This window comes from Lepidothrix coronata, unplaced genomic scaffold (genome assembly GCF_001604755.1).
Source record: "Lepidothrix coronata isolate B3197 unplaced genomic scaffold, Lepidothrix_coronata-1.0 Scaffold40, whole genome shotgun sequence".
Classification (NCBI taxonomy): Eukaryota; Metazoa; Chordata; class Aves; order Passeriformes; family Pipridae; genus Lepidothrix; species Lepidothrix coronata.
In genome coordinates, this window is record NW_016690220.1 from 3,127,116 (window position 1) to 3,141,360 (window position 14,245).

Genomic DNA, 14,245 nt, shown 5'->3' on the forward strand with positions numbered 1-14,245 from the left:
GCAATGAGGTGAGGTGGTATAGAATAACCTATGCATCCCACCCATGCCCCCTCCAGGCTACTGCAAAAATCAACCCTGTCTTGGCTGGAACCAGGACAAACAGCTACAACTCTTCAGGGTTGATAAATATTAAAGTAGCCTTGCCTTGAGCAGCAGCTTGGACGAGAGAGCTCTCAAGATCTCTTCCAGCCTCAATTACCCTACAGTTTATATACAGCAAACACTTTTAAGCTGAAAATCCTGAAAATATTTTGTAACCTCATTTATAAATCTTTGCCCCAGAATTAACTTTTGAAACACAATCTTCTCCCAGAGGATGAGAACAGGGCAGCAATCCATAAAATCTAGGACACAGAAGCACAATAGGTATGAACCTGTCCTACTTAGGTAACAGAACTGATGAAGTGTGTATATTATCCTTATACCAAGTTAACTTACACAATTTAAAAATTAATCCAACGGAAGGGATATTCTCATTGTACAAACAGACCTGAAGAACTCACAAAGAATGCTAACAGTGAGCTGAGCTATTGGCAGCCATAGAATTCAGGTCACTTGAAAAGTCATAATCCTTGAGATTCAAGTAATGCCAAGAAAGGGAGTCTCGAGCCACACTAACAGTATGAGATGTATAGATGTTGCCCATGTGCTTTAAGAACTGAAACATTAGCATAAACTTCTCCATTCTCTCTACCTATCCTTTATTTCCCTATGCAACCTGGAGAATAAGAAAGATGTAACAATTTTTAAAAAAGAAAGAGAAGATTTATCACCAAGTAAAATGAAATGGATGACAATGCAAAGTCTCAGCAGAAAGGGTTACCAAAGGAAACAACTGAAATAGAAGTAATAAATCCTCTGTGATTTTGGCCTTCAGAGATATATTGGAGTAAGACTGATAATCTAAGCAATTGAGACAACTGTCTCATTATAAGGCAACGTAACCCAAAAAGCTTTATGACTTTGAGAAGCGGCTAACTTGCAGAGAAATTAGATGAGCTGAAGTTATTCAGGAGATAAGACAGTGATCCAGCTAAGGAAAAATGTGGTCAACCCCCCCAAAAAAACTAAGTTAGATGGCAGTTGAAGAGATGCAATCAGAGTTCCTGTTGACTAAACTACATGAGTATGAAGTCCCTGCACAATAAGAATAAGAAAGAAGCATCTATTCCTGTATGTGCTTAGGTGGAAGGACCACTAGAGGAAATTTAGATAGATATCCAAATTGTTCTAGATTAAAAAAAAAAAGAGATCTGTCAAACTGATACAGTCTTTCTGGGACATGGAAAAATGAGAGAGAGAACTGCTCTGTCTTGCTGCTAAGATTAAAACCTCCCAAGTTACTACACAGGCTTTTCTAAAGATTCCATTAATTTATTTCTACTTATTTTATTTCGAATGAGAGTAACAGAGATGACATACAGTTACTTCTGATTTAGTGCTTTGTAATGCATTTTCAGTATACATAAGACCAATCACATCCTAAACTCAGGGGCATTTTACAACAAAGAAAGAAGTTTTAGATGCTTTTCAACTATTTTGTCACTTTCAAAAAAAATGTTAGAAGTGTAGTTTTGCCTGATATTTCTTTAGAGGGAAAATTACGTTTTCAGTGGATGTATAGACTGATACCCGCACCAGGAGGCCACAAACAGGCCTTGATGGTCCTTCCTCTGGGACTTCCACCCACACCTTTTAGTCTTGTGTTTTCAGTTTCTGCCACAGACCTGTGCAGCAGCCACTAGACCTGATCCTGACCTGTGGAATGATTTCTCAGCTTGGCCTTGGACCTGCCTCAATGCTATGGACTTACTTGCCTGATGGTCTGAATGCTTGGCTGATACTGGCCTCGATCCCTGGGTCTGCCTTTCTCCCTTGCAGTGGGACTGGGCTCTGCCCAGACACCGCATGCTCTCCTGCTCTGTTGCTGGTGGCTCCCATCCCTCACTGATCCCAGACAACAAATTAATTATTTCCTTCACTTCTTCCTGTGCTTTCACTGTCTGCATGAGGAAGGGAGAAACTTTGCATTGAGCTGCAAAAGGAAGGATTGAGCTCTAATAATTTTGAAGATCCAGGACTCAACATGCTCTATAATAATCAGAATTCAAGGAAGCTTTAACTGGATCTTGCTTTACCTGAAAGCTTTAATGAATCACACTAAATTGAGTTTGTAGTCTGACTTAGAAGGTTGTTTATTACCTTTCAAGAGAAATGGAAAGGCTTTGAATGCAAGTGCTGCACTCTTGCAAACCTTTGAAAGTTGCAGTTTTAACACTTCTTAAGTGACCCTGACACACATGAAGTCCATCCCTCTGTCCCAAAGGAAGACCAAGAATCACTGTATTGTGTTTGTTTAGTCTTACCCTAAAAAGCCCTACAAGAGAAAGATTAAAAAATCTACCCTGTCTATTCCACTATTTTCCACTTCTAATTGTTCTCATTAAACTTGTTTCCAGATGACTGAACTTTTTTATAGGTGTCTCTGGTCTGCTTCCTTCTTGAAGATGATACTAGATCTGATGTTCCAACTTACATCTAATGAACGCTAAGTAGCATTGAAGTTTATTCAGTGTGTCGTGTCAATATTGCATTACACTGGAGTGGTGAAAAGGGAGCTGTTTGTTTCTTTTTTATTTTTTACAAGAGGTCAGGCACTATGAACTTCTTGAGCCTTACTCAGTTTGTGGTTTATTGTAGTGTCTCCCATATCTTTCTCTGGAGATCTGCTGCCTAGATAGTAATTTTTTTCACTTAAGTATTATTTATTACTTTTATCAATGGGTTGGTTTTGGCTAGGGTAGAGTTAATTTTCTTCACAGTAGCTTGTATGGGGCTATGTTTTGGATTTGTGCTGAACATGGGGTTGATAATATAGAGATATTTTTGTTGTAACTGGGCAGTGCTTACACAGAGCCAAAGCCTTTTCTGCTTTTTGTAGTGCCAAGCTGTCAAGAGAGTTGAGGGTACATGGGAGGTTGGCAGGAGACACAGCTGGGTCAGGTGACCCAAACTGACCAAAGGGATGTTTCATACCATATGACATCATGCTCAGTATATAAAGTGGGGGGGAGAAGGAGGAAGGGGAGGACTGTTGAAATGATGGTGTTTGTCTTCCCAAGTAACTATTAACACATAATGGGGCCCTGCTCTTCTGGGGGTGGCTGAACATCTGCCTGCCCATGGGAAGCAGTGAAATTAATTCCTTGTTTTGCTTTGCTTGTGCACACGACTTTTGCTTTCCCTATTAAACTGTCTTTATCTCAATCCATGAGTTTTCCAGCTTTTACCCTTCAGATTCTCTCCCCAGTCCTGCTGGTGGCGGAGTGAGTGAGTGAGTGGCTGTGTCGGGTTTGGCTGCTGGCTGGGGTTAAATCAATATAATTCTGAAACCTAATCCTGTCCTCTGCAAAGTACTTTCAGCTTTTCCCAAGTAGGTATCAACTGCAATTTAATAAACATTTTCTCTATCCCACTGTCCAGAGAAAACCTTATCTCTTTCTGGAGAAAACTACTTGACAGAATCTCATTCTTCTTGTTTGACAGTAAATCACTGATAACTACTCACTGAAATTATAATTCCAAGACAGAGAAGGGTAAAGCATACCATACTTTTTGGTGACTTTTAGCTTCATCATTTGTTTTAAAAACAAATATTTTACTGACTTGATGTTAATTAACTTTGGTGGCAGCAATATTAGTTAGAGACTAGACTGCTCTTACAGTTATCTTCACCAAGATCAAGTTTCCCTACTTTTCTTTAGAAGCACTTTTAACATTTTTGTAAGTAATAAACCACCACACTTATCACTATCACACCTCTTTGAGAGCTGTTATCTTGTCATAGAAGGAAATCAGATTGCTTTACAAGATTTATTCTGGACAAATCCATTTTTGTCATTGTTTAGCATCTTTTTATCTTCTGTGTAATTCCAAACAGATTATCTGCTCGAGTGTCCTTCTAGGAATTAAATTTAACCTGACTGGCCTATAATTCCCTGGGCCCTTGTGTGTTTTTGGGAAAGACAGACAAAAATGTTTCTTCCCTCCCTCTACAATTCATTTACTTTTTATCCTTTAATTCTTGAAGCTCATAAGGGAAGAGTCTAAGATTTCTTAAGTATTCCATAGTGAATTAATTGTGCGAGACAATTTGAAAATATTTGACTCATCTAAGCAGACTCTAACCTGTTCTTATCCCTCTTCACTAGTTTTAATTAGGCTGGTCTTCAGAACACAGTCAGCCTTTTTAAAATGAATGCTGAGGAAGATAAAAAAAACGAACAACCAAACAAGGCATACCTCTATTAGTTTTGCCTCTCTGTCAGTTAATGGGCTGACTCTTTCCCTTGTCTTTTTGTTATTAATTACTTATAGGGTGTTTACTTTTACTCTATTGTTAAAACCATGCTTAAGTCACTTGGTCAATACTTTACCACCATTACATTGACCAAAATGATGGTCAGGGTGAAACTCAGATTTTAGGAGTGCATGGTATGGGATCACAATAGTTCTGTGGGCCTCAGTCATTCCTGTCTCAGTAAGCTCCCCCAATATTTTCAGCCATAGACTTACCAGATTTTGTTTGTCATAGTTCAGATTGATGATTAGAAGAAATCAGAGCACAAAAGGAGCACAACAAAATTTGATTTATTCTCTCTTTTATGTGAGCCAATGTCAGGATACCAGCCTCCTTCAAAAACATACATTTTTGCAAGTCAAAGAACATAAAGGGACTCTGCATTTGGGTGCAATGGTCTTGGGTGTAAAAAAACAGACATGCAAAGGTGTGGGTAGTTTTTTACTACAGACAGTCAAATAAACCCCAGAAGGGAATTAAGCTTATTCAATACAGAAAAGGTGACTAGGAGAAAGCCAAACAAGACTGATATAGTGGGTCTGTTTCTTTTTATTTAATTGCTATTAATAGAGGAACCGACTCTTTAGAAATCTGATATTAGTAGTTCTCTGTGTGTAAGAGAAATTATGCAAATCTTACCTCAGAAAACCTTGGCAAATCCTGGGTTAAAGTTCCTACTCTCTTCCAGTGATAGTATTTGAGTAACTTCAAAATTGCTGGATTCACTGCATTATCAGATGGCACTGTCCGGAAGAAATAAGGATATTTTTTCTTATCAGCCAACTCTGGGGTTGTTGCTGCAAATGAAAGCTGGAAAAAAATCAAACAAAAAAAAATAAAAGTCAACACAAGTTCAGCTAGCAGTCAGAAAAAAACCCCTTTGCTTTTCTGGGTGCAACAAGGCACAATCCGTGTCATGTAGAGAAGTTTCATCATCATATAGCTTGGAAGTCCTACAGCATCATTTACTTTTAAAGAGATTTTTTAACTTTAGCTCTATAATCCACTGTCTACAAAATTAAACTAGGGAATCGTAAAAGTCAGTGGTGTAAAATCCTTTGTTTGAGATCATCCATCTTACACATTGCACAGATCAAGAAGGCCTAAGGGATTAAATCACCATGATGAATTCCCCACCAACTGCTCTTCATATAAGTTGAGAATAGCTCCAAGAGGATATCATATTCTCAAAGCCTTATCTATCTTTAAATTACTGGGTGAACTTCTAGTAGCACTTCTTCCTATCTTCAGGTAATAAAACAGCTCCAGATAGCAGAAAAAGAAAAAATAATTATGTTAGCTAAGGCTGCAACTCAGAAGTTTACTTGAGTTCCAGCTTCCTGATGGTTTGTGTTATGAAAGGGGACTCAGTGGCTAATACACACCTGAAAACACCAGATACTGTTCATGATTTCACAATGGTTATAACAAAAGAAAAGAGGAAAACCTTTAAAACATACACACAAAAACTCCAGAAAACTTCACCAAATTCTTCTGCCCAAGTTAAAGGCAGCATATTTTCATGAATGATTTTCAGGCATTGTTATGAATAGAATGCCTGCGTGTTCATTTTTGAAAACAATCCTACTCCGAAGATACTTCTGGTCATTCCCTCCAGTACTATTTATATTGCTAGGAAAGTGCTTCTCAAGTATTATTTTTATTTTTCAGCCGGGCATAGTGGTTGAAGGGTTTCTTAAAGTAATGTTTTAATGCAAATTCGTTTGACTGTCAAAAAAGTAAGCTCCTTGATACAGTTACTTAAAGTCTTTCAAACTCAAGACAGTCAGAAAATGCAGGTGAATTCAAGCCTATGTAAGTATATCCAACTGTAGCATTAAGTTTGCTTTCTTCAATCAAGCATTCAGCATATTTGGGTTAGATACCCTTTTTGGAAATTCAGATAGACAAGTTTAAGCTGAAATAAAAATTCAAGTCTTTTCTTCATGTTTATGAAAATCTTGATTTAGCCTACCAGAGAGAGGACTCATTTTCTGACTGATTTTAGACTCACAAAGAATATATTACATTGTAATAATGGCATGAATACAGTCTATTTTTCTAGTTAAAACCCCTAAACTCCAAATAACTTAAAGTGTGCATAACTGGACAGTTTACATTACACCATTTAAATAGAAGACTTTCTCTTCACTGGTCAGGAGCTACAGAATATTTTTTAGGACCTTCTGCTGCCAGATCATTCTAAGGTAAAATATTTTTATTATAGCAACTGATGTTCTATTAGCTTTCATGAAAAAAGTACAGCGTGAAGAGGTGCTGTTTATTGCCATCTTTATTTTCCAAAACCATTCCCATAAGGGATGAAGAATGAACATCTCCCAGGTGGACCTAGTCAGCTTTTCTGTTGAACATCATTCATTCACTGTACAATGAAATTGGAAATAAGGACCTGTACCTCTGACTGAGAAAGAGAGAAAATTCAACGTTAGAAATCCAACATGAAGAGGAATACCTCTCAGCAGCCTACCTGCTTGCAGCCTGCTGAGTGCAAAGGACTTGTTTTTCAAGCTATTATGGTTTTGGATCAAACATAATTTGATTGATCCTTAAGAAAAAGAAGTAAAGAGCAACACTGAAGTAACAGTAGTGGCAAGAAACAAGGTTCACCTAACTCAGGTTTCAAAGATTGAACGGTAGATTTTTCTGATCGATAGTACAAAGCTCCATACAAAGAAGCATCTCTATACCTGTGAGCTCACTTTAGGATGAAGATCTGTGATATAAGCAAGACAGCTCATATCCCTCCTTTGTGACTTTTTTGTGACTTATAGTGCCTGTATGCACTATCCTAATTGCTTACATTTCCTTAGAAACAATGAAGCAAAACCTTACTTTTCTTCATTGCTTGCAGAAAGATGAAGAAGACGTAAGAGATTTCTCAGCCATATAAGGTGAGATGAGATGAATTCAGGTTTAAGCGTAAAACTAATGACACCTGAATTACAAAAGAACATTATTCTTCATTTTCTTTTTGAATAAAGGTTTTATTAAAATATAAACTGAGAAAATTTCATGCTCAAACAATTCTTGGATTTTAGGATATGTCCAGAGGCTTTTCTTTCAAGCATCACATATATCATGGTTGATCTCATTCTGCATCACTTTGACATTTAATAAGACACTCAAAAGAGAAGGAGAAATATCTTGAAAAAGTTAAGTCATTGAAAGTAATTAACTTTTCCTAAAATCATCCCTGTAAGAATTTGGGACATGCAATGAACTTAACCCAACAAACACCAGCACTCAATATTCTATTTTCAGAGGGACAAAGAGGTAAAATGAAAAACCTCATTAAGTTCTAAAAAGTGGTAGTGAAAAAATCATGTTAATAAATGAACTGACATAAGGTAGACTTACCGGAAAGGTATTTGATACAGCACAACTATATGGAAATATCAGGAAAATATTCATAACTAAAAGTTTATGTGATAAAGCAAATAAGATCACAACACAGTCCACCCACATATGCACTGAGATGGTGCAGGCCTTTTTAACCGAACAAAAATCCTCTGTATTTTAGGTCTAAAGTGGTTTATTCATGGCTGATTTGAAACTTGCAGCCTTTTCATAGTTTCTTCGCTTCATTCTACAGGACAGAAAGCCATTCTGCTTTTTCTTACCGGAATCTCTTTTTATAACTTCCAGTTATGTAGTCAAAAATCTGGATGAATGGCATCAGTCTGAAGTACTTTAAGTTAAAGCAAGCATGCTCCTGTTTAAGGAAGTAATGGTGTATTCCCTTAAAGAAAGTCAGTACAGAAGCGGGAATGGTAAGATGATAAGCTCTGCCATTCAGTGGGAAAGACTAGGAGTTCCATAAGAAAGGATGGTGTAGGAATAGGTGCAATTGTGCAAGAATTTGTAATGGCAAACTAGAACTGGTTTCGCTTAGGAAGACTGCAAAATGCCTTCTCAAATGGGTTAGATGTTTTTTTTCCTTTCTTCTGCATTTCAGATAAAGTTGCAGGGAGAAGCTGGGAGGAAGCTCTGTCTCTCCTTGATATGCAGAGAGATAATATGTTTGCAGACATGTACAAGGTCTCCTCGGGACAGAGAGGGTGGGGGAGGAGAGAGAGAGAGAAGATACAAAAAGCCTTGGAGAAGGTGGGGCATTGTCTTTTTCCCTGGGGCCTGGTGTGGGCAGCATCGTTTAGAAGTGGTCCTTGCCTCTGAAATAAACCTTCAATCCTTCCACTGCCTTGGCATTCTTGGGAAGAATACCTGTGTATGTTTGACCTTACAGATGGATATTAGAAAGGTAAAACAAAATTAGAATAGGAAACAACACCATATACAGAATGCATATCCACATAGGAGTCCAGAAGTTGGAAGCTGGAAGGCTGAATGAAGCCACAGTGTTGTCCCAAGTACTGCAAAGAGAAAGGAAGCCACTGGAAATGACAAGTGATCTTCTGGTGTTCGGATGTTTTAGTATCTCAAGGAAGCATTTATGTTTAATTTTTGTCACTGTAATATTGTACAGAAGCCTGGGAAAAATAAAAGAGCAGAACTATCCCTGGGTAACCAGTCACTCTCATCTAAGGCAACAGGTCGGTTTAGGAGTTAAGCTTGTTTAAGAGGACTGTATCAGCTAAACTAAATCAGTAACAGAAACTCCTAGCAAAGTTATTGTAAGTCCAATAAAAGAGTAGGGCAGGAAACTACACTCCCCTCATAAAGCAAAGAATAGCTGGTGGAGTAGAGTGGTGAGAGCATATCCCACCACAAGCTCATCAGCAGATCAAAGAAGGAGCCTGTCACCCAGCAGAAGGTGCCAGAGCACCTGCCTCTCCAAAGGAGAAGACTGTGAAACAAAGCTACACACTTGGAGTATTATACACATAATGGAGTATTATACATTGGAGGGGAAAAAGAAAAGTAAAAAAAAAGCATCTTAGGTAACAGCATAACCTCTCTTGAATAAAATGTCTTCTTCTAAGACAATTGATTCGTGTTTGCAAATGGGGGAAATCTGCTGATTGAGCACCAGAGAGACCAGAGAGATTAGCTTAATTTTCCTAGGTTTCTGCACTAGGCTTGTACAAGAATTTTATTAATGATCACTAGAAATTTAAATCTGCCCCTGCTGCTGCAAAACTAGCCCTCACAGAGAGTTTTTTACATATGGCAGCTATCACCTTTATTTCCTGCACCTTTTCTACAAAGCTAAATTGTGCTGATAAATCAGTAAAAAAAGGAAAATGCAAATAATTCATTCCAGAAAAAAGGGCATAATGTCAGAAAGCTCCATACAAAATAGTCTCACAGTGATACAGGGTTGGACACAGAATCTTGTCATAGGATAATAAATAACAAGGGCGAAACTCAGGAACATGATGGTAATTTGCAGAAATGAGTACTTGTAACACCACACACCACTCCTTTGTGTGCCTTGCCAGGAACTCTTATGCTCTGACAAGCCTGTGCCAACAATAATACTAGAGTGCAAGCATGTGATGACTTGATGGTCCCAGGAGCTAGAAGGACCAGAATGGAAACTAATGAATAATGAAGAGTTAAAAGATTTGCCTGCCACAGCTCTTGAGACAGCATTAGATGACTTCACATAACGAGTGAAACAATACATTCTTAACCCAGAGACAGAGAATAGATTGAAGCATAACAATTAAATTGCATTTTTAATGGAATGGTAATTATAAAATATAAATATTTCGGTTAAATGTTAATTTGCAGTAACTTTACTATAAAAGCCAACTTTTCCAGATGTGCAGTCAAACTATCACTGAACTTGATCTTGCCACTAGTGAAGTCATGAATAAATTTTAATATTATAACAGTACTTGAAATAAGAAAAGAGTGATATTTATTCAAGAAGAATATTAGGAGAACCTTAAATACATGATAGCATGTAAAGAAAAAAAAGGAATATATTAGACTGCTTCTTCCCACCTCAGTGCACAAAATGTACCATTTAATCAACTTTGATGGATGACTTAGAGAAAAGGAAATAACATTGCAAAGATTGTTGCAAACACCTATATATTTGGAAAATATTTCAATATAAGAAGCTAAGTGCAGCAATTTCATTGACAGTTGCATTGCATAGATCTTCAAACCAGGTGAAAGAAGCACAAAGTAGCGAAGATCAAGAAACAAAGATAATGTTTCTTGACAATTTACCTGTACAGCTGCTGGTGATAAGTGTCTATATAAAGACAGCAAAGAAGGAGGTTCTGAACTGGACCCAGGAATCACAGTGGCAATCTCCCCTCCTAGCTATGCTCTAATCCTGATCCCCAACTAGCACAGGTAACATGTTAACGTAATTTGAATAATGAAGAAAATATTAATTTTCCAGCTTTTCCAGCAGAGGTAAATCAGTTATATTTTTACCTGTCATATAATAGTCTAAAATATGTGAGTATTTTTGAATATTTGAATATTTTTTAGCTGTCATATAATACTCTTGGACAAAAGATCCAGAGACTCCATCATTCAGAAGTTTTTATGGACTGGACAAACTTCATTGCTATAACAAATAAAAGTAATTATAATTAAAAAATGTTCTGTTAACTCTGTAAAGGCTTTAAGTATGACAGTTACAAGAAAAAATAAACATCTGGGAGAATATCTATGATGGCTCACTAGCTGGTACATGGGCAAGATGCCTCATTCAAATGGGAACATAAAATGCACGTTGTATTAAACACGCTGGACAAGAATCGATCTCATGGATGAACATCCCTCTCATCATCCATAGCACATTATCCATGTGACTAGAGCTACTGTTCCTTTTAAAATCAGATGTTTTGCCAAACGCTGCTGCCCAATATCATCTGTTGTTACCTTCATTAATTCTGTGTCTGAAATTGCTTCCACTGACAGCCTCTTGGCACCTGGGAATTTTCAGAAAAAGCACTTCCAGCTGGTCTCAAGGTTGGAAGGCACCTGCCTCCACGCTGATGGTATTTCAGTGAATTAATCCAATCACAATAAGTCTGATATTCAGCTGCATTCTGCTCTGGAGACATTTTAGGAAGCAATTCTGGCTGCTGAACAAATCAATATTTTTGAAGACAGAAACTGGTTTAGATAAAATAAAATCCATATGAGAAATACTTCAGCTGAAAGATGTGTGCCTATAGGTTAATGGGAAAGGAACGTTCAGTCCTCTCTGTTCCCTACTTGGGCAGCCTGACCTACTCCCGACGTAACTTGGTAAGACCTGCAGATGTCTGAATGCAAGAAGTCAGACCAGAAAATAAAATATCGTCTTTTGATGTTAAACGTTTTTACTCACATAAAGTCTGTGGGTTATGATGAGGAACAGTGATTGAAGCTTTGGGGACCCCAATATAAGAAAGATGTGGACCTGCTGGAGTGAGTCCATAGCTGGACCACAAAAACATTATCAGAGAGCTGGAGCACCTCTCCCAAGAGAACAGCATAAGAGGGTTGGGGCAGGAGAAGAAAAGGCTCCAGGAAGACCTTATAGCACCTTCCAGTACCTAGAGGGGCCCTACAAGAGAGATGCAGAGGGACTTTTTACAAGGCAGTGGAGTGATAGGACAAGGGGGAATGGTTTTAAATTGAAAGAGGTTAGATATTATGAAGAAATTCTTTACTATGAGGATAGTGAGGCACTGGAACAGGTTGCCCAGAGAAGTTGTGGATGCCCCATCCCTGGAAGTGTTTGAGTCCAGGTTGGATAAGGCTTAGAGCAAGCTGGTCTAGTGGAAGGTGTCCCTACCTATGGCAGGGGAACTAGATTATCTCTAAGGTCCCTTCCAACTCAAGCCATTCTATGATTCTATGAATTCATTCTCAGCTGACAGGGGTTTTTTTTGTCTTCAAGTCATGGAAAGGATAAACGGTCACTGAAAATTGTAGCAGATCCGCTCAAAAAAAAAAAAAAAAGAAGAAAACAACCTAGACATTAGCATTACTGCTTCACCTGCCTCTTGAGGTAAAAGATTCACTTCATTTTACCTATTCACACCAGCAAGAGCTATGTTTATGAACTTTGTAGAAAAAGAAAAAGGAATTCCTAGAAGAACATTTCAGATGAACAGAAAATTTAATATTTATTATTGTTCAGGGCAAAATAAAGTTACATATCAAATCCAAGTCCAAGTAATAGAATCCATTGTAAGTTCTAATAAATATTGCCTAACAAACTTAATGCATTCGTCTTACTTCTGAAACATGCCAAGAAAGTATATAATGGACTTATGGAGAATGTCCTTCAGTTCAGTGGTTAACAGTGCAACCAGTAAAATTAATAGAGACTTTATGGTTAGAGTTTCAGTAGGTAGTCAAGTGAACATGAAGCAGAATCATCTCAAACTGATTATCCTAACCAAATTCAAAATTTATCATTATGTTTAACTTGATTCTTTCACTATTAATGAAAAATAAGCAATTGTCATCCCCTTTTCATTGCATATTTCTTCTGACCATTCATTTGAAAAGGTCTATTCGAGTTTGAAGCAGATCTAAAAATATCAATAATTGCTTTTTCTACACTCCAGAAAATATTTTCAGATCTACATTAGACATAAATAATTTACAGCTAACACATATGTTCTATGTTCTGCTAGAGGTCGAACAGAGCATTGAAATTAAATGGCAGATCTACTGAAGTTTCTGCAAATTTTGTTTCCAATTCCAAACAGAATAAAAGACAAAATCTATTGAGAATTTTCCATAAATGGAACTGTATTGCAAAAGAGGGTTGTATATCTTTGTCCGTCACACTCAGTTGCTTAGCATTTGGCTACTGGCCTGGATTATATTAGAATTCAACTTCAAATCCCTGCTGTCCTTCAGTCATGGTATTATTGTTTATCCCAAATCAAGCTGAGTTTCCTCCACTCATACTCTTGCTATCCAGTTTGCATGTTTCTTGTCTATAACAGATTATCCTCAAAATTTAATAGAAACCAACAACTTCATAAAAAATATTTTACCTTTGTTAAAACAGGCTATATTGCCATAATCCATTAAATAAAAAAAAAAAAAAAAAGAAAATTCTTTTCAGACCTATCACAGCAGTGTGTTCCTGGCTGGCTGCCCAAAACTATTATCATTCTATTAGTATTGTTTGTTAGATTTCATCCAGCTATCACATGCTAAAACTACAGCTGTTCTGTCTACATTTGGATTTTAAATATCTGCTCTATTTTTTTTCTGCCTTTAAATGATGCAAAGGAGGGAAAAAACTTCCCCAGTATAAAGATACCTTAAATGTGTGATATGGATATGTACGATACTGTTCTTGTGAGCAAAGGAACCCTGCACTCTATTGGAAATGGGGAGAAGAACCATTGGTGGGCTTTAAGTTGAGAATTTCTCAGTTCTTCTGTAGAGTGGACTCTCTAATACAGCCCCAATTCCATCCTTTCCATCTTTTATTTCTTTTACTGGACTACAATATCTTAAGAAATAAGGCACACCATGTTAGCTCAAGATTTAATGAAATCTTTACAAAAATACTTTTCCATCGTCCTAAGTTGTGAATTAATGGTTTGTTCGTTTCTTCATTCTCTGGTTTCAAACCTAAGCAAGAAATCCCAGATTTTTCAAGCTAAAGCAGGTGACATCCTCCCATATGCAATACATAAAGACATTATTTATTCTATACAGAACAGCACAGCTTAGAGATGATTTATCTGGTCCTGGGAGTAATACCCCGTCACTAATTCTGTACTTGGCCTGGGCTAATTTGCCTTTTCTTTCAGCTCCGTAACTTCTCCAATATCTCAGAGCTGCACGCTGCAGTTACACCCCACCAGAAGTGCTTAGAGAGTAGTTTGACATCAGTCACTTGGAACTGTACCTTCTCTAATAATGGATAAAGAAGGGTTATGCTACAGAAGTCAAGGGCTTGCTGGAGGGGAGATG

The 14,245-nt window shown here is 37.4% G+C and overlaps 1 protein-coding gene across 2 annotated transcripts in view; it reads right to left on the reverse strand.

Annotated features, from left to right (window-relative positions):
• Window positions 1-14,245, reverse strand: part of GABBR2 (gamma-aminobutyric acid type B receptor subunit 2) — a 475,771-nt gene that overhangs the window by 279,658 nt on the left and 181,868 nt on the right. For both annotated transcript variants that reach the window (XM_017813300.1, XM_017813301.1), the window contains exon 3: window positions 5,000-5,170. In XM_017813300.1, the coding sequence (XP_017668789.1) occupies window positions 5,000-5,170 (171 nt within the window). The remainder of the gene's footprint in view (window positions 1-4,999; window positions 5,171-14,245) is intronic.